This window comes from Dryobates pubescens, chromosome 4, assembly GCF_014839835.1.
Source record: "Dryobates pubescens isolate bDryPub1 chromosome 4, bDryPub1.pri, whole genome shotgun sequence".
In the NCBI taxonomy this organism is placed as follows: Eukaryota; Metazoa; Chordata; class Aves; order Piciformes; family Picidae; genus Dryobates; species Dryobates pubescens.
In genome coordinates this window covers 3,777,713-3,799,483 of record NC_071615.1, presented here as the reverse complement: position 1 = coordinate 3,799,483, position 21,771 = coordinate 3,777,713, and the positions used below count along the sequence as shown (strand labels likewise).

The 21,771-nt window shown below is 40.2% G+C and overlaps 1 protein-coding gene across 1 annotated transcript in view; it reads left to right on the top strand.

Moving 5' to 3' along the window:
- Window positions 1–21,771, top strand: part of SDK1 (sidekick cell adhesion molecule 1) — a 443,236-nt gene that overhangs the window by 121,556 nt on the left and 299,909 nt on the right. The window contains exons 3-4 of the mRNA XM_054180334.1: window positions 5,743–5,849; window positions 10,966–11,113. Of these exons, the coding sequence (XP_054036309.1) occupies window positions 5,743–5,849; window positions 10,966–11,113 (255 nt within the window). The remainder of the gene's footprint in view (window positions 1–5,742; window positions 5,850–10,965; window positions 11,114–21,771) is intronic.

The following is a 21,771-nucleotide window of genomic DNA, read 5'->3' as shown; positions in this document are numbered from 1 at the left end:
AAAGCAAAGGTTAGAACTCAAGCTTTGGAGATGTGCTAGTTGCTGAGAGCCTTAGATTTGATGATGGTACTAGCAGAAACCTGAGTAAGAACATGTGAGGGTTTGAAAGTAAGCTCAGAGTGCCCTGGCATTGCTTAAATCAGTGCCCATCCTAATTCAAAATGATGATTTCACAGTGTATCGAAGTGTGAGTTAGAATCGCTAGACGGGTTGTGTGTATACATAGTTGTATACAGGACCTCATGCTGGAATGTGTCCAGAGAAGGGCAACAAAGCTGGGGAGGGGTTTGGAGCACAAGCCCTATGAGGAGAGGCTGAGGGAGCTGGGGTTGCTTAGCCTGGAGAAGAGGAGACTCAGAGGAGACCTCATTGCTGCCTACAACTACCTGAAGGGAGGTTGTAGCCAGTTGGGGGTTGGTCTCTTCTCCTGGCCGGCCAGCACCAAAACAAGAGGACACAGTCTCAAGCTGTGCTACGGGAGGTTTAAGCTGGATGTTAGGAAGAAGTTCTTCACAGAAAGAGTAATTGGCCATTGGAGATTGGAATGGGCTGCCCAGGGAGGTGGTGGAGTCACCATCGCTGGAGGTGTTTAGGAAGAGACTGGATGGGGTGCTTGGTGCCATGGTTTAGTTGATTAGATGGTGTTGGGTGATAGGTTGGACTTGATGATCTCAAAGGTCTTTTCCAACCTGGTTAATTCTATTCCATTCTATTCCATTCCATTCCATTCCGTTCTCATTTCTTATTGTTAGACTTAATTTAGGCTAGTGCATGTTACAAGCAATATTTATTAATTTGGCCTTTTTTTAAATGCTGTTGTTCTGGTTTCCAATTCTACTTAAAGCATCTTTGCAGAGGTGATTAAGAAGTTAGGAAACTACTGCTTTGTCATAATAAAATAACATTGTTCGAAAATAGTAATTTAGAAGTGAAAGCCTGGCTACTACTACTATACCACAGTCAGAGATAAGCCAAACAGGATTTTGATTCTTTAGAAATACAAAGCTTTACACTTCCAAAAAGGATTATATGGCATAGGTGCATTAGGATGTATGAGAGCAAGGAAAAGATATGCTTAGACATAACAATTCCAGTTGCAGAATTTAAACTTTGACCCTGTAATATTTTGCTCTGCAGTTTTCATGGGTAAATATTCTGTTTAAATGCATGACTCTTTCCTGTGTAAGTGACTTCTGCTGCAATTTGAATGATCAATCAAAGATTTGTGGTAGTTGATATTACTTAGTGTGTGTCAGTTAAAGTAATGTCTATATTTCAACAGGCTGAAAATATTCAAAGCTTATTATAACACACTAAGTGAGTGAAGAACTAATTGGAGTGTCTTTGCATTTTGACATTGGTGACCCTGAATGAACAGCTTGTCCTTGTGTAACGATGCTGAGGATGTGCAGAGCCTGGCTTTTGGAGTGATTGTGCATACCCTCTTTTCTATTAAGGATTTATAGAACATTCTTATAAATTCTTTGTGATCTGAGATACATGGAATGAAGCAATATTGCTGACTGCAGGAGCAATTTTGGTTATGTCTATAAGTTACAGTCTTTAGAGTTCAGGCAATTACCTTTTTCTTTTTGTTGTTGTTGGTTTTGGGTGGGGTTTTTTTTGGTTTCTCTTTGTTTTCTTTTGCATTACATTCTGGACCAGCTGTGTCTTCCATATTTGGTTTTGTGACCCGGAGATCTTTATCTGAATTTAAGAAACGGAGGTTGTATCTCAGCAGCAGGACACATTCCTCCCAAACTGCTTAAAAATATTTATTATATTTGTGGCTTTCATGTTGGACATGTTTGAATTTCATTCTGCATTAAAAAAAAACACACCCAAACACCAGACCAGTTGATACATAAGCCCTTTGTTAAGTTGGACTAGATAACAAGTTATATGACTGCTTTTGGGTTTAATTCTGTCTTCATAACGATGTCTATTAAAAACCTGTGGCCTATAGGATTACTTTTAACTCATCAAGCATTTAAAATTAAAATGAGCATGTACTTTTCAAATTAGGAATTAAATATAAACGTTAGTTAGCATTTCTCCTTAGGCATTTGATACTACTTCATCCTTTAACTTCTTGCAATCCTGGTGATGAAGGACGTATATTTCAAAAGAGTGATCAGATGCATCAGGTGCATAGAGACTGTTTTAAATTGTAAACATAGAATTAGAAACCCATAGAATAGAATCATAGAATTGTTTTGGCTGGAAAAGACCTCTAAGATCAGGTGGGGGTTGGTCTCTTCTCCCGGGCAACAAGCACCAGAACAAGAGGACACAGTCTCAAGCTGTGCCAGGGGAGTTTTAGGCTGGATGTTAGGAAGAAGTTCTTCATAGAAAGAGTTATTGGCCATTGGAAAGTGCTGCCCAGGGAAGTGGTGGAGTCACCATCACTGGAGGTGTTTAGGAAGAGACTGGATGGGCTGCTTGGTGCCATGGTTTAGTTGATTAGATGGTGTTGGGGGATAGGTTGGACTCGATGATCTCAAAGGTCTCTTCCAACCTGGTTAATTCTATTCTATTCTATTCTATTCTATTCTATTCTATTCTATTCTATTCTATTCTATTCTATTCTATTCTATTCTATTCTATTGTCAAGTCTAACCGTCAACCTAACACCACCATGGTGATTAACCCACATCCTGACATGCCACATTCACAAGTTTCATTATGTTATCACTTGCCCAAGTTTGTAATTTCCAAGTTAGTCTCAAATAATATAGAATCAGAGAATGGTAGAATTGTTAGGGTTGGAAGGGACCTCAATCCCCCTGCCATGGGCAGAGACCCCCCCCACTAGATCACGTTGCTCAGAGCCACATCCAGCCTGGCCTTAAAAACCTCCAGGGACTGGGACTTCTACCACCTCCCTGGGCAACTCTCCCCCTATTTATTTATTTTAAAATAATGTTGTTATTTAATTTTTCTAATTTTACTTTCCCTACCTGCACCTTACCTAGTAGGTCCACTGGGAAGCCAACTGCTGAGTAGGTTTGGGCTGTCTTGGAATTTCCAAGGTAGATGAGATTTTCACACTGTAAACTCCTAGAATATTTTCTTCTCTTCAGGCAACAGAGTAAGAATGTTTCCTGCTGAAACATTAATAAGTCAGTCAAGAACACCAAAGTAGGACGCTTCTGATCTAATTGATTTGTTTTGTCCTGGTGGCAGTAAAACTAACTCTGCATTATGGTCTTAGTAAGATGAATACCAAAGAAAGAAGCCTTTAATTTTGGCTCTATTTAATAGACAACCACAGGAATAAATGTTAGCCAAGTGCAGTACTAAGTCTTTCTGGGAGGAAGCTTGTTATACTATTAAGGTGTGTGGTAAAAATGAACTGTAGAAATGAATTGTCAATATTTATTTGTTAGGATCTTTCTCTTTTTTTTTGGCAATGATGTTTTGCAACAATCATCTGCCTGGCAGAGAAGAAAATTAGTCTGTAAGGAACTAAGGGAAACCTTATGTCTTATTGATTTCTACCCTATACCTTGTATTTTCACTCCGTTTCCTGTGGCACTCTCATCAAACAAGAGGCAACATGGCTAATTCAGAGTTTGATACATGCTGGCCAGCAAATATTTGTGTCCTGTTTGTCAGGTTTACTGCTTCCAATCAGAGCACTGGTTTGAGTCTTTCTAATCTTCCCAGTACAAACTTTCATAATCACTGGGGGCAATTCACCAGTTGCTCCAAGGGAGGTCAGGAGACCTCAGCTAAAGCACGCAGCTCGCAGACAACACAATTGCCTACAACTCGTATCCTTAGGAAGCCAGGGTCTGCTAGGAGTCACAGGAGATTACTAAAATTTGCCCATGGTGTTGGGCCCTGCTTTAATTCACTGTATTTGGTTGCCTGACCTATTTGCTATAGAGTATTTGATTGTAATTATAATGCAGTGATTATAGTCTTCATTTATCACTTAAGCTTGATTTCTTCCACCTCCTTTGTCTTTCTGCTGTCTGATCCTGTTCCGATATCGAGCTCTGTATGGGGGTGTGTACAGTGCATGTGAGCGTGAGAAGGGAGGCTTTCTTTTAGTGGAATTAAAATTTGAAGATTAAAATTCAGCAGTTTTATTTTTTTTCCTTATCTTTTCATAAAGACTTTCATTAATCCTACCCTAATATCTCCCGAAGGTGACCGGGGGGATACGCACTTTGATTAATGTTTGTTTAATGCAGGATTATCTATATTATTCATGTGTTTTATTCACATTAAAACTGTGCCTATCAGCTCATTTTCATGTTGAGTAGTCAGATGTAGTTGAATGAGGGAGGTGAGCATTAGTGACTAAGTGACTTTTTAAGTGGAGTGAAGGGCAGAACAAATACAATGTACAGTGCACTGTGTCTTTCCTGCATTCTTCTGAGTTGCAGCAGGAGCAGGGAGGTCATTCTGTCCCTGTACTCAGCACTGGTTAGGCCACACCTTGAGCACTGTGTCCAGTTCTGGGCCCCTCAGTTTAGGAAAGATGTTGACTTGCTGGAATGTGTCCAGAGAAGGGCAACAAAGCTGGGGAGGGGTTTGGAGCACAGCTCTGTGAGGAGAGGCTGAAGGAGCTGGGGTTGCTTAGCCTGGAGAGGAGGAGGCTTAGGGGTTGGTCTCTTCTCCCAGGTACCCAGCACCAGAACAAGAGGACACCATCTCAAGCTGCACCAGGGGAGGTTTAGGCTGGGTGTTAGGAAGAAGTTCTTCATAGAAGGAGTGACTGGGGATTGGAATGTGCTGCCCAGGGAGGTGGTAGAGTCACCATCACTGGAGGTGTTTAGGAAGAGACTGGATGGGCTGCTTACTGGCATGATTAGATAGTGTTGGGTGATAGGTTGGAATAGATGATCTCAAAGGTCTTTTCCAACCTGTTCTGTTCTGTCCCCACCTGGCTACAATCTCCCTTCAGGATTAGATAATGTTGAATGATAGGTTGGACACGATGATCTCAAAGGTCTCTTCCTACCTGGTTTATTCTATTCTATTCTATTCTATTCTATTCTATTCTATTCTATTCTATTCTATGCTATGCTATTCTATGCTATTCTGTGCTATTCTATGCTATTCTATGCTATTCTATTCTATTCTATTCACCACCTTTCTTTTCATTAGAAAGCTTTGATATTTCTTACAACTCTTCCTAAAGCCTATATTTAGATTATAGTTGTCTTGTACCACCTCTGAAGAAATTACCAGGCATCTCTGCCTTATGAATGAGGGTAGATGAAACAAGGGGCAACATTTCAATACATATCAAATGTAGATCTCATGACTGAAATTTTTCATGCAGTTCAGTATATTTTTTCTTCTATAAAGTACAGACCATTTTGTACCCAAACACCAAAGATTATATAAGAATGCTGTTGGTAGGGGGGAAAAAGCAATAAGCACAGTCTTAAGCTGTCCCAGGAGAAGTTTAGGCTGGAGGTGAGGAGAAAGTTCTTCCCAGAAAGAGTAATTGGCCATTGGAATGTGCTGCCCAGGGAGGTGGTAGAGTCACCATACCTGGAGGTGTTCAAAAAGGGATTGGATGTAGCACTTGAAGCCATGGTTTAGTTAGTCATGAGGTGTTGGGTGATAGGTTGGACTTGATGATCTCTGAGGTCTTTTCCAACTTTATCGATTTGAGACAATGTGTAAAATAACAGAGGCAAAGTAAGAAATGCCACATAAAGTAGGATTGGGTCTGCTTTTAAGAAGGAGTGCATGATAATTCTGCATCTTGTCTTGCAGGTACATCATCCCAGCTTTACAGAGGTCTGATGCTGGCTTTTATCAGTGTGTTGTGCGGAACAGGATGGGTGCATTGCTGCAAAGAAGATCTGAAGTTCAAGTGGCATGTATGTCTGAATGGTTACTCTGCATTTCATTAGCTAGCTAATTCTTTTTGTGGGTTAAAAAAAATCACCATAACAATAACATTTGGCAGGCTGAAAAGTTGTTGGGTGTCATAATTAATAGATTTTAATATAATTGAATTTCAAGTAGTTTCACACCTACACCATTTATCTTTTGGGAAGCAGTTCAAAGCAGTGCAACATTAAGTCTTCTGAGCAAGCTTTAAGCTGTTCAAAGCCATCAAAGAGATCATTTAGAGATAGCTGTAGCATGAGGAAACTGTTACACCTTTTCTTGAATATGCAGGGATTAAGAAAAACCTTGTAGCACAAAACAATTGATCAAAACAATTTAACCCTCCCAAAAACTCCCTGAGGACAGCAGAGGATATCTGAAAGAAAACTGTGTGGTGGAGATAGCTCCATGAAGACTTCAGATCATAATCCTGGTGATACAAAACAGGCAGTGGTTGCACAATGAGAACCTTGCTGACTTTCAAAGTCTGTTCTCAACACCTTGCTGAAGCTGCATCTCCAGAGTCTGTACCTCTTCAGTTCGTGCTAAGCAGAATTTTTGAGCTGACCTCTGATTTGATATCTAACTTCCATGTGGAAATCTTAAGCTGATTTCCTCAAGAGTCAGTGTTGGTTAACATGACCTAAGAAATTATTGCATACTCCAAATTTTCTCCCTTCTCCTCTCTCTCCTCTCTCTCTTTTCTCTCCTCTCTCTCCTCTTTCCCCTCTCTCCCCTCCCTCTCCTCTCTCCTCTCTCCCCTCTCTTCTCTCTCCCCTCTCTCCCCTCTCTCTTCCCTCCTCTCTCCTCTCTTCCCTCCCCTCTCTCCTCTCATTTCCTTTTCTTTTCTTCCTTTGTAGTTGTTTAGAAAATGTAAATTCAAATACCTTGTTTGAAACTAATCATAAAATAACCTCCCCTTTAAAAAGTAAAAGCATTTAAAACCCAAACAAACCAACAAAACCAACAAACAAACCACCCAGCTTTGTATGGTGTTTGGAAGTAATTTGATACATGGGTCAAATTTGTCTTCCTCAGGGTCAATAACTGAACATTCACTAGTAGTAAATGTCAGTTGATAAGTGGAATTTAGATAAATTGAATTATTTATTGGAAACCCAATTCCAAGGAAGCAATCCATGCTAATCACTGTCATGAGGGATATTGCATGTCATTTCCTTTGTTTTAAAATAAAAACATTTGCAAATGATACTATTTAAGTTTTGGCATCACGCTTAGCAGTTTACTGTATTGCAGTAAATCATGTTACTGGATCTGCAGTGTCAGTAATATCAATAATTTGATGTTTGATCTGTCAGTGGTATTGTCTCAGAGGTGCTGGGAGCTAATGTAAAAATAAACTGCTACTGAAATCGTGTTTTCCTTCCCTGCCTTCTGCCAACCTTTATGCCCCTGCTGCGTGCAACTCCTAGTGACCTTGTGCTCACTCTGATGTGTGTCAGACCCTTGCAAGAACTTGTCTGAATATTCTTCTTCTGTTTAGTGAATTATATCAGGCCTCAGAGGATCTAGAGAAAGTGAATGAGTATAACTGTGAGTGGGGTGAGTGACCTCCAACAAGGTTAGAAGGGAAAGATGGAGCAGGGGAACATGATGGTAAGATGCTTCTTGTTCTGCAGCAGTGAGTCGTTAGATTAGTCTGGATGCCTCTGGAGTTGCATCTGCAGGTGTGGTTTCAGGGGAAAAAAGGCTTTGGTGGCAGCACCAGAGAAAAATGTACCCATTTTCTCCTCTCTCCCTCTAATCATTCCCACTCTTGTATTGCAGTGTAGAACACTGTCCCTTTAGGCTCAGCGGGAAAACTTGTTTGTGCAGTTGCAGACTGGGAAACTTCCCCAAAATATAAAAGAAAAGTAACAATTATTTTGTAAGGTTTGTTAAAATAGTTCTTTCCCCTCCATCCTATTCCCTGTGCAGCTGTACAGGCAGTTGTACTGGCACAGCACAGGGAGCAATTCTTGAGGTAGTACTTGTGGGAATGACAGCGAGAAGGAGGGACAGGAAGACTTTACCTTTCATAATGCTGCTAAAGAAGTTTGCCTGCTGAAAATACAGCTCTTCTCCCCTCTGAATGAGGGAAAGATTTGTTTCTTCAGGCTTTTATGGGGGTGTGTGTTTGGTTGTTCTTGAGAGAGACAGAAGTGCAATTGTTTTCTTGGGTTTTCTTTTTCTGCCATTTAATTTGTAGCTCTGCATTGCTGAACAAGGCTAAAAAGCCATCTCTTGAGACATCTCTGTCTGAATTAAGCAATCTATTTATTGAGTTAGTTATTTTCACTGATAAGGACACTGAGACAAAGCAAAGCAGATCACACATGACTTGGGAGACTTTTGGTCTTGAACCTTCAGCGATGTATATGACAAATGTGGCTTCACTAGTGAAAGCTGTCAAACTTGTACTTCATTGCTGCAGATTCGAGTGCCCTGTAAATTGTAAATATCCCATTTTCCCTCTACCCAGCTTGGATAGTGCTGCCATATGATTGTCTTCTGTGTTTTAATGTTATTGTTCTAAACCAAGGACACAGTCTCAAGCTGTGCCAGGGGAAGTTTAGGCTCGAGGTGAGGAGAAAGTTCTTCACAGAGAGAATTGTTAGCCATTGGAATGGGCTGCCCAGGGAGGTGGTGGAGTCACCATCCCTGGAGGTGTTCAAAAAGGGATTGGACGAGGCACTTGGTGCCATGGTTTAGTAGTCATGAGGTCTTAGGTGACAGGCTGGGCTTGATGATCTCTGAGGTCTTTTCCAACCTTATTGATTCTATGATTCTATTGATTCTATGATTTAAGTTGTGAGGTTCTAATGAAGTACCTGACACTTTGCCATAGCATACTTTTTGGTTACTCTTGAAAAGAGACCAGAAAGCAGCATTCCTAGGGGTTACTGAAGTCATCCAGTCACCAAAAGATACCAGCAACTGTATGTCAGATGTTTAACTCAGAAGAGTTCAGAGAAAATGAACTATTTTTTGCCATCGGGTAGAGAATACTTCTCAAATACACTTAAACTCAAGGTTTCTAGTGAAAAAAAATTGAATGACACAATTATAATGTGCACTGAGAAAGATCTGAGGCATTTTCCATCTCCTAGAGCTCTGAGGAGGCAGGGAACTTGTTAAATAATGAAAAAAAATGTTCTCAACACATGCTAACATATTACTTGGCTGAATGGGAACAGGTATTTGTGAGAAAACTGCTGAGTAAATCTTAATTACAGAATGGGCTTAAAAACTCTTGGATTGTGAAGACTAAAATAATCATATGACAGTGAAGTTAATTAGATCCACCTACGCAGTTTGAAACTTCTTTTCAAGTACATGATCTGATTACAGTTGTAAGAAATATGGAGCAACAGAGGAAGTACAATGCTGATTATGTCTGAATAAATAACTTGAAAATCACAAAGATGATTAAAGCTTCTTTAATATACCATGTGCTTTTAATTTCTGCTCTTGTTCTGTCTCTTCTCATCTCCTGCCATCCACAGACCTGAGAGCAGTATTCTGTGTTTCAATGTCTCCTGCACTGCCTTTCTGCAGCAGGGAACTTTTAAAGAACACTGTGGTCGTTACAAAGGGAATTCAGTAGCAGAAACCAGACAGCTCTGTGTGTGTGTCAGTGTCCTGGCTTAAAAGAAATTAAAATGCATGGGCATTCTTCTGGAGGTTAACTAAGTAGGAACTTACAGTGCTGTTTATTTTAGTGGATAGGAATGCAATACAAAAAGCAAGAGAATCATAGAATCATTTAGGTTGTAAAAGACTTTTAAAGTCATGAAGTACAATCATTAACTCGGCACTGCCAGGTCACCACTAAACCATGTCCATCAGCACCACATCTACAGGGCTTTTAGATTCCTCCAGGGATAGAGATTCCACCATTTTGCTTGAGAACGCCATCAGGGAAGAATTTGATCCTAATGAGCAGCCTAAACCTCCCCTGGTGTAATTGAAGGCTGTTTCCTCTTGTCCTAATGCTTGTTCATGGGGAGAACAGACTGCCTACCACTTGGCTCCAAACCTTCAGGGAGCTGTAGAGAGTGATGAAGTTTCCCCTGAGCTTCCTTTTTACCTCACTTCATCTTGGTTCTTTCAATCACTCCTCATAAGATTCATTCTCTAGATCCTTCACCAGCTTCATCGCCCTTCGTCAGGCCTGCTCCAGCACCTCAGTGTCAATCTTGTAGTGAGGGGCACAGAACTGAACCTGGTATTTGAGATGTGGCCTCACAGGTGCCTAGTACAGGGACATGATCACTTACCTACTCCTGCTGGCCACACTGTTGCTGATACAGGCGAGGATGCTGCTGGCCTTCAACAAGAAGAAAACATTCACTGAATCTTTAGAGGGACTACAAAGATACATGAACTTGTCTATGAAATCAAACCTTCAGAGACAGAGGTTCTGAAATTGTGGTTTTCTTCCTTCCATTAAAGTTTTTGTTAAAACCGCTCTTCAACACTGCTGATGCCTTTGCAAATGTCAAGGATAGAGATGCATTATTTAAATCACAGAGTAGTGCCAGAAGAACTAATACCTACCAACAAGATTATAGCCTTGTCATTTTGATATCCATTTGGGTCTAGTGGTTTATTTGCATAGATTTGCTTATCCATTGGTTTGACTACAAGGGATACAGCTGCTGGTCTATTTGAGGAGCTATGGATAAAAGGGTTAAAACACAATAGATGACCAAAACACATTGACAAAATTATATAAACCACTGGCATTCCTTTGCATTGCACAGGACTTTTTAGTGTTGAGCCAAAACTGATTTAGAAAACCCCACAACAGAAGTCTCCATTAAAAGTGTCACTGTCAGGTAAAGCCACTCAATCATTGCAGAGGAAGGCTGAGGCTGTGTGGCACCAATGACTGCTGCACTGGGTTTGCCTTATGCTCATCCAAACCTCTGTTCATCAAAGCTCTCGAGATCTGTAGTGTCATGTTGACTAATTACAGCAATGCCAAAAGCTCTTGTAAAACACAGTTATTTCTCTGTCCACTGAAAAGAAATGGGAAATGGGACAAGAACTTCCAGAACTGTAATTCATTATGTATTTATATTTAATTTTTTTTTTTAGACATGGGCAACTTCATGGACACAAACCAGAGAAAAACAGTGACAGAAGGAGAAGCTGCAGTTCTGAACTTCCTACAGATAGTCAGCTATCCCAGACCGCAAGTGACATGGTTTAGAGACGGGCACAAGATTATACCAAGCAACAGGATGTAAGTCAATGTGAAGCTCAAAATGCACCCACCCTAAAATATGATTAATTATATTTGATAAGGCAACTTACATTTTAAGTACACTAATTAAGGTTTAAAGAGAATAAAGTAGCCTTGTTCATACTATGTTCGAGATAAATTGCTATTTTAAGACCGTCTGTGAACTTCCAAAGCAGTCTGACAAAATAATTCATGTGGTTTTAATGGTGCTGGTGCAGCATAAGGGACTAGATGTGTGTGGAATGTCTGTGCTTCCTTTATGCTATTCATTTTCATGAGATTTGGGCCCCTCAGTGTAGGAAAGATGTTGAGTTGCTGGAAGGTGTCCAGAGAAGGGCAACAAAGCTGGGGAGGGGTCTGGAGCACAAGGCCTATGAGGAGAGGCTGAGGGAGCTGGGGTTGCTTAGCCTGGAGAAGAGGAGGCTCAGAGGAGACCTTATAGCTGTCTACAACTACCTGAAGGGAGGTTGTAGCCAGGTGGGGGTTGGTCTCTTCTTCCAGGCAACCAGCACCAGAACAAGAGGACACAGTCTCAAGCTGCACCAGGGAAAGTTTGGGCTGGATGTTAGGAAGAAATTCTTCACAGACAAAGAGATTGGCCATTGGAATGGACTGCCCAGGGAGGTGGTGGAGTCACCATCACTGGAGGTGTTCAAGAAGAGACTGGGTGAGGCACTTAGTGCCATGGTTTAGTTGATTAGATGGTGTTGGGTGATAGGTCGGACTTGATGATCTCAAAGGTCTTTTCCAACCTGGTTAATTCTATTCTATTCATTAACCCTCATCCTGTGGCAACAGACTGTGCTAGAAAGACTATCCCCCATGGTTAATTCTATTCTATTCTATTCTATCCTATCCTATCCTATCCTATCCTATCCTATCCTATCCTATCCTATCCTATCCTTTGGAAAAGTAAATGCTCCTCTCTCAATTATTGTCCACTTGAGTGGACAAACTTAATAAAGTTTGCGTTGTTGGGTGTTTTTTTTTAATATGTCTGATTATTTTTTCTTTTACATGGAGTTATGCTCAATACTGTTTTCCTCATAACATTCTAAATATTGCTTGGTTTGAACTCATCTTTTTTGCCTAAAGTGACACTTTTATTTCTTTTTGACTAATCAGCAGCTCACCCACTAATGGCAAAGTACTTGCACTTTGATTAGTTGTTATCTGCAGGCATGCTCATTTATCCTTTCCTCAAAGTTAGGAAGCTGGCCTGTGGTTTTACCTGCACAGTCTTCTTTGGAGATTGAAGGAGTTAGCTGTAACATTAGAAAATGTAGATAAAATCTCTTTTTGTTTTACTTGCCTAACTTATGAAGAAAGTGTTGAAATGCCAAGTGGTTATTTGTGTGTTATATTTTCACATGTTCAGAGGGATAGATGTGCTAGCAACTGGTGGCAATGGGATATTGCCAAGTTCTACAAGGGGTGGTGAAGTCTATAGAGTTTATATGAGACAGGGAAAACTCTTCTTGGATCTTAATTGTATTCATCTGTGCTGTATATTTTACTGCCGCTTATGTGGAACTTTTTATACCTGAAAGTTAGTATTCCAGGCTGTTAGAATTAGTATTGCAGGGATGTGAAGAAACTCTGTAATAATTTATGAATAATTTAATAGTAATTTGATGGGAAACAGCTGGAAGATGAAACAATGAGTTTCTGGGCAATCTCTTGAAGAGAGCTAAGTGACAAGTCCTAAGTTATTAACCACTGAGAATCTACTTCCTCCACTCCTACCCCATTGCAAAATGATTTTTTTGGTCAATGCTGAGAATACACAAATGGAAGATTTGCAGGTGGTGAAGAATCTTTGTTATCCAGGTATCAGAGAGTGAAAAATCCTTGTTATCCAGGTATCAGACAGTTTCCTGGGATCTGTTATGGGAGAAGTGAACAGAGTGACCTAGGCAAGCACACGGTGTCTGAAAAATGAGATTTGTGTGAGTTCTCTTACAGTTTGGGCAAACTGCAAGGAGAGGAGGTATAAGTGATGTTAGTCATTAATATGAAATCCTAATTTTCATGTGCTTTACTGCTCCCCTGGTGGGCTGAGTAAATCCACTTGAAATTCCTAGCACTGTAGCATGTGTGCAAATGGGAAAAGTGTGAAACTCAGCTCTGTAGCAGGGGTGAAATATACCCAAAGGTTTCTGCTTATATTTTATTTCCTTGGTCAGAAATTCAGTCTGAAAGGACTTTGAGGACGTTTGTCTGGCCTCTGTAGGCATTTCTGCATACTTTTGCAGTAGAGGTGCATATGCTGACAGTGTGAACCCCCTTGCAAGTTTGATATATGTCGTATAGAAAGTCTGCTAAGTTCAGGAAGTGACAGATTTGTGGTTCACATACCAATCATCAGTGCAATCTATGTGCAGTAGGTCTGCTGCTCCCTCAAAGTATTGGAAAAAGCATATAGCATCTACTCACATATTGCTGTCTGTGAAATTCTGGGAGTAAATATGGCAGTCTTGTATACACAGGAAGCCTGAGATATGGGAAGGTTGCATACAAAACTGGAAAAATCCCAAGGCAAACTCTGTTTCTTATCTGTGGAGCAAGTTGTGTACTTAACATTTTTTTCTGTAGGCAAAAGGTTATCAATTTAACTGATCAGTTTAGCAGGGGATCCAGTTAGACCAATGCATCAATCTAACTGGATCCTCTGCTAAACTGATCAGGTAAATTGATACAACCACCTTGTATGGATGCTCCTTAAAGTGATTAAAAGTACCTTGTATTGCTAAATCAATATAAAGCTTTTTTAATCTTCTTAAACAAGCTTAAAATGATTTGGGTAAATCAATCAGCTGGTCTGTCAGCTCTAATGATGGCTGAGAGTGACATCGCTGCTGTGTCTGCAGACGGGGGAAAAGAAGCACATCCAGGTGGGTTTGGATTGTCTTCAGAGAAGGAGATTCCACAACCTCTCTGGGCTGCCTATTCCAGTGTTTTGTTACCCTCACAGTGAAGTTTTTCCTTATGTTCACATGGAATGTCCTGTGCTTCACCTTGCACCCACTGCTCCTTGTCCTATCATTGGACATCAGTGAGAAGAGCCTCGCTCCATTCTCCTGACACTTGCCCTTGGCATATTTATAGACATTAGTGAGGTCATCCCTCAGTCTTCTCCATGCTAAAGAGGCCCAGCTCCCTCAACCATTCCTCATAAATGAGATATTCCACTTCCTTAACCATCTTTGTGACTCTGCACTGGACTCTTTCAAACAGTTCCCTGTCCTTGAACTGAAAGGCCCAGATCTGGACAGATATTCCAGATGTGGCCTCACCAGGGCAGAGGAGGAGGAGAACCCCTCTTGACCTACTAAGCCCTTCTAATACACCCCAGGATACCATTGGCCTTCTTGGCCATGCCGGCATATTGCTGGCTCATGTATGTGCTAGAAAAGTATGAAACATTGAACCAGAGAGAAGACCAAAAGATCAACAGCAGAAGACAAAGAAAGGAATTGGGCTTTGGGATGGTTTTTTATTATCCTTTTACAGGAAAATTACTCAAGAAGTTTTAGACAAGGCTTCACGTTACACCTAGACAGATTAATGTTTTCCAAACACACAAGCAGCCCACCAGTGGAATTACAACTGCACTGTTATCCAGGGCCTTGACTGATGGGATGATTTTGCCTGTTTACCCTCGCTTCTTACAGAAAACAATGGCTTCTCTAAAGGTAACAGCATCAAAAGAAATTGCTACTCTGAGATGTCAAGTCTTCAGCTTGCCTTGCCTGAGTGTACTTCATCAAACTTAAAAGCAGAGCACATTTAACTTTCTTTACACAAGGAGTGTATAGGACCTCAGAGAGGCAAAAAGGACAGCAGCACCGTCGAGGTCTACAATTGCCTTTCAGTTCTGATATTGAAGAATTAAATTCTCAGTACTCTTTGAGGAATTTATATATATTTTTTTTACCTTTTTCTAAGTGAAGGGCTTTTTACTGCAAAGATTCCCTCTAACCATCAATTCATTGATTATGGCTTTCTTTCTTTTTTAAAGAAGAAAACTTCTGCTATGAAGTCATCATTAGTGTCTTCATTAACTGCCTTACAATGAAGATATTTTACCCCCCAGTAAGCTGCAGCTAGATGAATATTATCTTATGCCTTCTGTTAGTGGAATTATGTCTGACACAAAATAGGAAAGTTAATTTTTGGCATATGAAGTCATTTCTGGAGTGTCCCTTTCAGCTGGGTGGACATGTTGCCATTTAGTTAACTGTTAATGAACCAAAACACTTTACAAATGCATTTCTTCCCACTAGAGAGGAAGATGAATTGCCTTGCCTTTAGTTACACATGAGTTTAGTATCTATTTTTGCAGTAAGAACGATTCATTATGCATTTGAATGCTTGTGGTCATTACCAACTCTTATAGGTAATAAATGTGCTGACATATTGTGGAATGAAAATATGTTAGGCACAAGCAACTGTCAAATACCACTTGCTGTGGTTTTGAACACTCATAATACCTTGCAAACAAGCAAAGCTGGTCCAGATTTACCAGCCATTTGTTAAAGTAAATCTGCAAATAGATGAATTGCAGTCTCCAAAACAAACAAACAAAAAGTAGCTGTAGCTAAATAGGCTTTAAAAGATGAGAAAAATTACAATATCTAGGAAAAATGCAGCAGATTTTGGGTTGATAGTAACATTAGATGAGGTTTTGCCTCGATGATAGCAGCTCACAATGTGCCACATAATATTTTTTTTCACTTTAAAACAAACACCTCTTCATTTTGATAGGAGGAGTTGTGCCAGCAATGCATTTCTCTACAAGTCCTAGCCTGCCATACAACTTCTGTTAGTTGCACATAATTGCTTTTCACATACACTGGATAATACTTTAATTAAAAATTGTGATGATTAGCATTAGTGAATAATAAATTCAGAGACTATCAACTCTGCAGTGTATTAGCTGAGCAATGCTTTAAAAACTCCACAGTTTGCAGGCCTTTTAAGTCTGCTAACATGATAGAGTGACACCTCCCAGCAGTAAGAGATGCTACAGAAATCCTGTAAGCTGTTTTTAGTCTGTCCATACCTTTTATGGGCACCACAACATAAACCCTATAGCAGTCTTCTAGTACCTAAAGGGAGCCTATGAGAAGGCTGGAGGGGGGACATTTTACAAGGGCATGGAGTGATAGGACAAGGGGGGATGGCATTAAATGCAAGAGGGTAGATTTAGATTAGATGTTAGGAAGAAGTTGTTCCTGTTGAGGATGGTGAGGCACTGGAGTAGGTTGTGGATGCCCTGTGAATGGATGTGTTCAAAGCCAGGCTGAAGGGGATTTTTGAGCTAGTTAAAGGTGTCCCTGCTCCTGTCAGGAGGTTGGAACTAAATTTAAGGTTCCTTCCAGCCCCAGCCATTCCATGATTAATTTCAAAGTCAGTACTTTAAAAAGAAGAATATTTTGTAGAACTAAATTATTTCCTTAAACTGAAATTCATTAGTACCCTGGTATTCATTTATTTGACCAGATTTCTGCATTGAGTAATTTCCATTTGAAGGAACAGGCAGCACTAGGAATCATCTTACATCAAATTTTACTGTCATCCCCAAGGCTCATATGCATATGAAAGACTGTAGGGAAATCTCCCATCATCTCTTCAAGCACTCAGTTTGAGTCTTCCTGGATGCTGTCAGTGGACTGTTTTGAGCCTTATTGTCTACTGTGTTCAATAGAGGAAAACATTAACACCTCAGGGTAAGCAAATCCCAGGATTATTTTCTGAAGCTGTTTGACTTGTTTAGATTCAACCTCCCTGTTTTTCTCTCTGCTCATAATTTGTTTGCCACAGGTTTTAAGCATGTGTTTCAAAAATTAATTCATTCAGCCTCCTTAACTTTTAGGGTGAAATCTCCTGCGTTGGTTAGATGAAGGGAGAGGAGAAATGAGTCATCTTTGGGGACCATGTGTGTGCTGAACGCAGGGGGTGTGTAGGAGCAACACAGCCCATCAAAAGGGAGGAAGAAGGGCAGTAGATGAAAAAAAAAATGCTGCAAAGAAGATGCCTTTTAGCAAGGCTCATTTGGAAGTGGATTCTTCCCGAGGGAGACACTCCAACTGATGAGATGTGTGGCACATTTTGGGATTTGACCAATATGTTTCATTACAAATTTGGACTACAAACCACGGAGGGTTTTTTTTTTAATATATATTTTTTTCATAAGCCAGGGGAAGTTGCTACCATTATGCTAGCTCTGGAAAAAAAAATAATAATCCCTATTTTTGTGCTAGAAAAGAGAGTGGATGCTCAAAACTAATATTGTGTTTTAATGGGCCTCAGCTGCTCACAGGATCGTTCAGCACAATCTTCAACAGCTGTAAATTTCAATAAAACCTTAAAGCTCGTCGGCTAAGGAGAAAAATCTGACTGTTGGATATTATTTCTCCTAAGAAGATCACATTGAGAGAAAAGAGTCATTTTATGTGCCACTACATTTATTAATCATAGATTTGGAATTTGTAAAACAAAGGGAATGGAAGTGTCACCAGAAGGAAACCTTTTTGCTCTAAGTATGATTTAGTTATCACAGCTTGCAGTAGAAATTGATTTATGAGTTTGTTGCTTTCTGGGGACACATGTACTTTGAGAGAGAAAATATGGACTATGAAAGAAGCATTTATAGTATTAGCCTTTGAAAATGAACCATACACTACATTTGAAAAATCAGAGCCAAATTAAAGGTGGGTGGATATGAAAAGTCATTTTCATCATACTGTGGGGTTCACTTCTTGCATCTGTTGCATTTCCTAACCACAACTAATTATGGTATTTGGGACAAATCATGAATATAATCTTTTAACAACGAAAACCCATTTTCTCTGTCTGCCTGTGAGTTACTCTGTCTACAATATTTTAATATGCAGCCACTCTAAGACCATTTAACAGTGTTGCAGTCATTCTTAAAAGCAAATAGGGAACCAAAAATTATTACTTTATGCTTAGAAAGTGGCAATTGTTCACAAATCCCTGGGAACAATTTATCTCCTGTGACCCCTCACATATCTCTATTTTTATGGAAATAGATGCAAAATGCTTGTGACTTATCAAATATAGCAGAAGGTGATGTCTTATGTTTACCAATTAACTTTTATTAATCAAAACTGACTGAAGTAGAATATTTCTGTCAGTACCTCTGGCTGTATACTACAAAGGATTATTAATGCTCCTTCTCTCCAGAAATGGACACATGCTGTCTCCTCATGGTTCTAGTGGATTTGTGCGTGATGTACAAGGGTGCTAGGCAATAGAAGCCTGTGATTTTATCATACAGATTTATGTAGAATAATTTTAAAAGCCTGTGGTTGGAGCAGGTTTGCTTTCATATGGAAAACTGTTGTGTGATTCAAGGAGACAAAAAAACAACTATCAACGACAGAACTTTGCACTCTGGGGATGTATTGTGGCTTTTGTGGTTGATTTGCATCAAGCCTACTTTGTTGACAGTAGTCAACTTGAATTTAAAGAACTTGGTACATGGAAGCGATTGTGAAGCAGACCTTACATTAATTAATGCTGCAGAGAAAGGAAGGAGCTGGCAGCCTGCCGATGGCTTATCTCTGATCCGTAGTTGTGAGTGGAATCTTTAGCTGTTTTATGTTTGGCCTTCACCTAAGAGACTCCAAATGAATTTAAATAAATTGTAAATGTCCTGTCTGAGGTTTCATGGGGTCTATCTGAGCTGTGTGAGAGAGGTGATTTTTGGCTCTGGTGAAACTTTGTAAAGGCATCGTGCAATCTGAAGTGAGAAAAAAACCCAACAGTCTTGCTCTGCCAACATTCCTATGAAATCTCTTTGTCTGTTACATGTTAGCACTACCTTTTATTTCATAATATATTCTTCTGTCTATTTTTATGTATTACACCAATCTGTTGTTTTGCATGTCAGGACCAGCTCTAGGCATAGACAAGGCATCTGTTTATTGGGGTGATCACAGTCATCACTTGCTCAGCTTTATCCTCTTTGCTTTTTCCTCTAAACCCCTGTTACTAGAGTGAGGAAAGAGTAGAATAGATCAGCTTAGTGTTCATCATAGCAGTAGCAAGGGGAAAGGGTGAGAAAGGGAAATGTGGGAGGAAGTCTGTGCCTCTCCTCTTCCACCTGGCTGAACAAAATGAACAAAACCATGACTGGGTCAAGACAGATGTAGGTGTGAAATCTGTGATGCCAGGAGAGAGATGGATTGTGGTGTTTAACCCCGGTGGAGGAAAGAAAAGGTAGAGAGAGAATGACACAGCCTGGGAAATGGTTGCAAATCACAGGTGCAGTGCATGGATAAGGAGTTGGAAAGACTGTGGTCTGACAGTGGTGGTCTTCAGCTTTCACTCACATGGCAGAGGGGGTGCCAGTGTTCTGAGAGTGTGGCCCGTGTTCGTGTCACCATCTTCTTGTGAAGCCCTATAGGAACAAAAGCCAGCCTCCCCAAAAGATCAGAGAACCCCCTCATGACCATGCCATCAGCTGCCTCATTCTTCTGTAGTTTCTTCCTCAAAATCTTACTCACCCTCTCAATCCAAACTCCCACCAAAAGCCCCATATTGCCACCTTCCTCCCAGATATATGTCTCCCCTGGACCTAGCCCCTGGTCACTGCAAAACTGAATCGTGCCAACATTTTGAAGCTGTTTGTAGTGGTGTACTTATTGGATTGGAACTTAATGTGTAATTGACAAACACACTCAAAAAGCAGGAGAAGAAATATCCAGCATTTTCTACTTGCGTGTTCCTTCCTCCTTGCATTCTCAAAATAGAGGTATAAAGGAGACCTTATTTAGGAAAAGCACTTGAAAGCATTGGAGCTACAGCAACATTTGATGTATTTTTCTCCCAAACCTCAAAGGCTATTCACTCTTTAAAATGGAGTTTTGCTAGATTTTTTTTTCTTTGCCCACTGATTTTTATTTTTTCCTTCAAGAAACCACATTTGCTGTTGTCGTTCAGCAGCCCATACCACTTGCAAGAATTTTAACAGCTCTCTTGCTGTCTGCCAGCTGCCATGTGTTCTTTCCCTACTCCCAGCCTAACACCCCTTCGCTGGAAGGAGAGTGCAATACTTTCATAATAATCACTAGTTCAAATCACTGATTATTTTAAAACATCAAATCTCATTTTTGGCAATCCATCATCTGTTTCCATGGGAACTGAAACCGGCCTCAGCAGCGACAAGAAACAGAGTTTATTGGGCTACTTACAAATTTCAATGGCTGTTGTTAGACAGCTGCATTTTCTGTTTACCCAACAGATCTTGCAGCAACAACCTTATAATACACTTTCAAAATTCTATGTACATTTCATTTTAATTTATTTAGATTTTTTATTCATATTTTTCTCCCAGCTTAGCAGAAATGTTATGATCAAGGCAAGAGAAAATGTCAATAATCTCCAACATATGCAGTCAATATTGGATGTTTCCATCAAGTGTCCTTACTGTTCTCTTAACTAGGGCTCTGATAAAAAAAAATCCTGCCTTGAGGGTGCAAAAGATAGCTGGAGGCTCCTACTTTTAGGGGTGCCAGGTACAGCATTATCCCTGGGTATTCTTATCCTGGAATTCTGCTCTCCAAAGTCTTATTTCCCCCATATCTTTTACCTCAGAACAACAATTTGCTGAAGTCTGCATCTCTTCTTCCTGCTCCTGAACTCAAATACTCCTAATTCTTATTTATTTCAGAGCTCAATGAAACTTTTCTGTCTGTAATTCCCATCTCCTAACTACTTCTGTCACCTATAGCCTGGTTTTCAGGCTGTTCCCAGCTCAAGACACATCCCCTTCTTCTCACCTCTCCACTTGACACCTTGTTACATTCCCATTAATATCTCCCATCCAAGCAGTTGCCTTATGTACCCCAAACATTTTCCTCCTCCTTGCCTAAATCTTCTATCATAGTTTCTATACCCTCCCTATTACCCTCTCTGCAGGACCTCCCAGCTCAGGGGTTCAGCACTTGCTGCTCAGTTCGTGCTGCATCTCCCTATCCTCTTCCTCTGCTGCTGGCCCCATCTACTGTCCTCCCCTTGTTGAGTGTGGCCAGATGTGCCTATCCTACTCCCTGCATAATGCAAGCATAAGCTTTGATTCTGAAAGAGAAGCTGAATCTGGATTGAGCTTGTGCTGATCATACATCAGCACAAACAGCTGTCAAAGAAAAGGAGGCAAATCCAAGAGAAATGGTCTTCATATAAACACCACCATTTGTAAAACTCATTTAGCAAATTAATAAGTAGTAGTTGCAGTAGTGGGGATTTAAATGTGCTGTTTTGCTGTAGATTTGTATGGAGTATCTGAGTATCAAAGAGAATAATTGGGCAACTAATTGAATGTAGTATTAATATGCATATCTACACAGCTTTTTTTTCCCCCTTTTCTTTTCTTTCAGCTGTTTTAGAATGAAAACCATTCCTTTTGTGGCTTGTCATTATTTTGGTTCAGAAGCAAGGCAGCCACTTAAGACAAATCTCAAATCTTGAAAAGCTGTTATATTGCAAGACCTTATACCAACCAACCAACCCTATCATTTTCTCCCATCTTCTAATACCGTTTTTGTTATCACAGCTGGAAGTTGGCTTGCAAGGATGTATTTTGGGGCAAAACAGATCATGTGTACTAATAAACATGCTGGAATGAA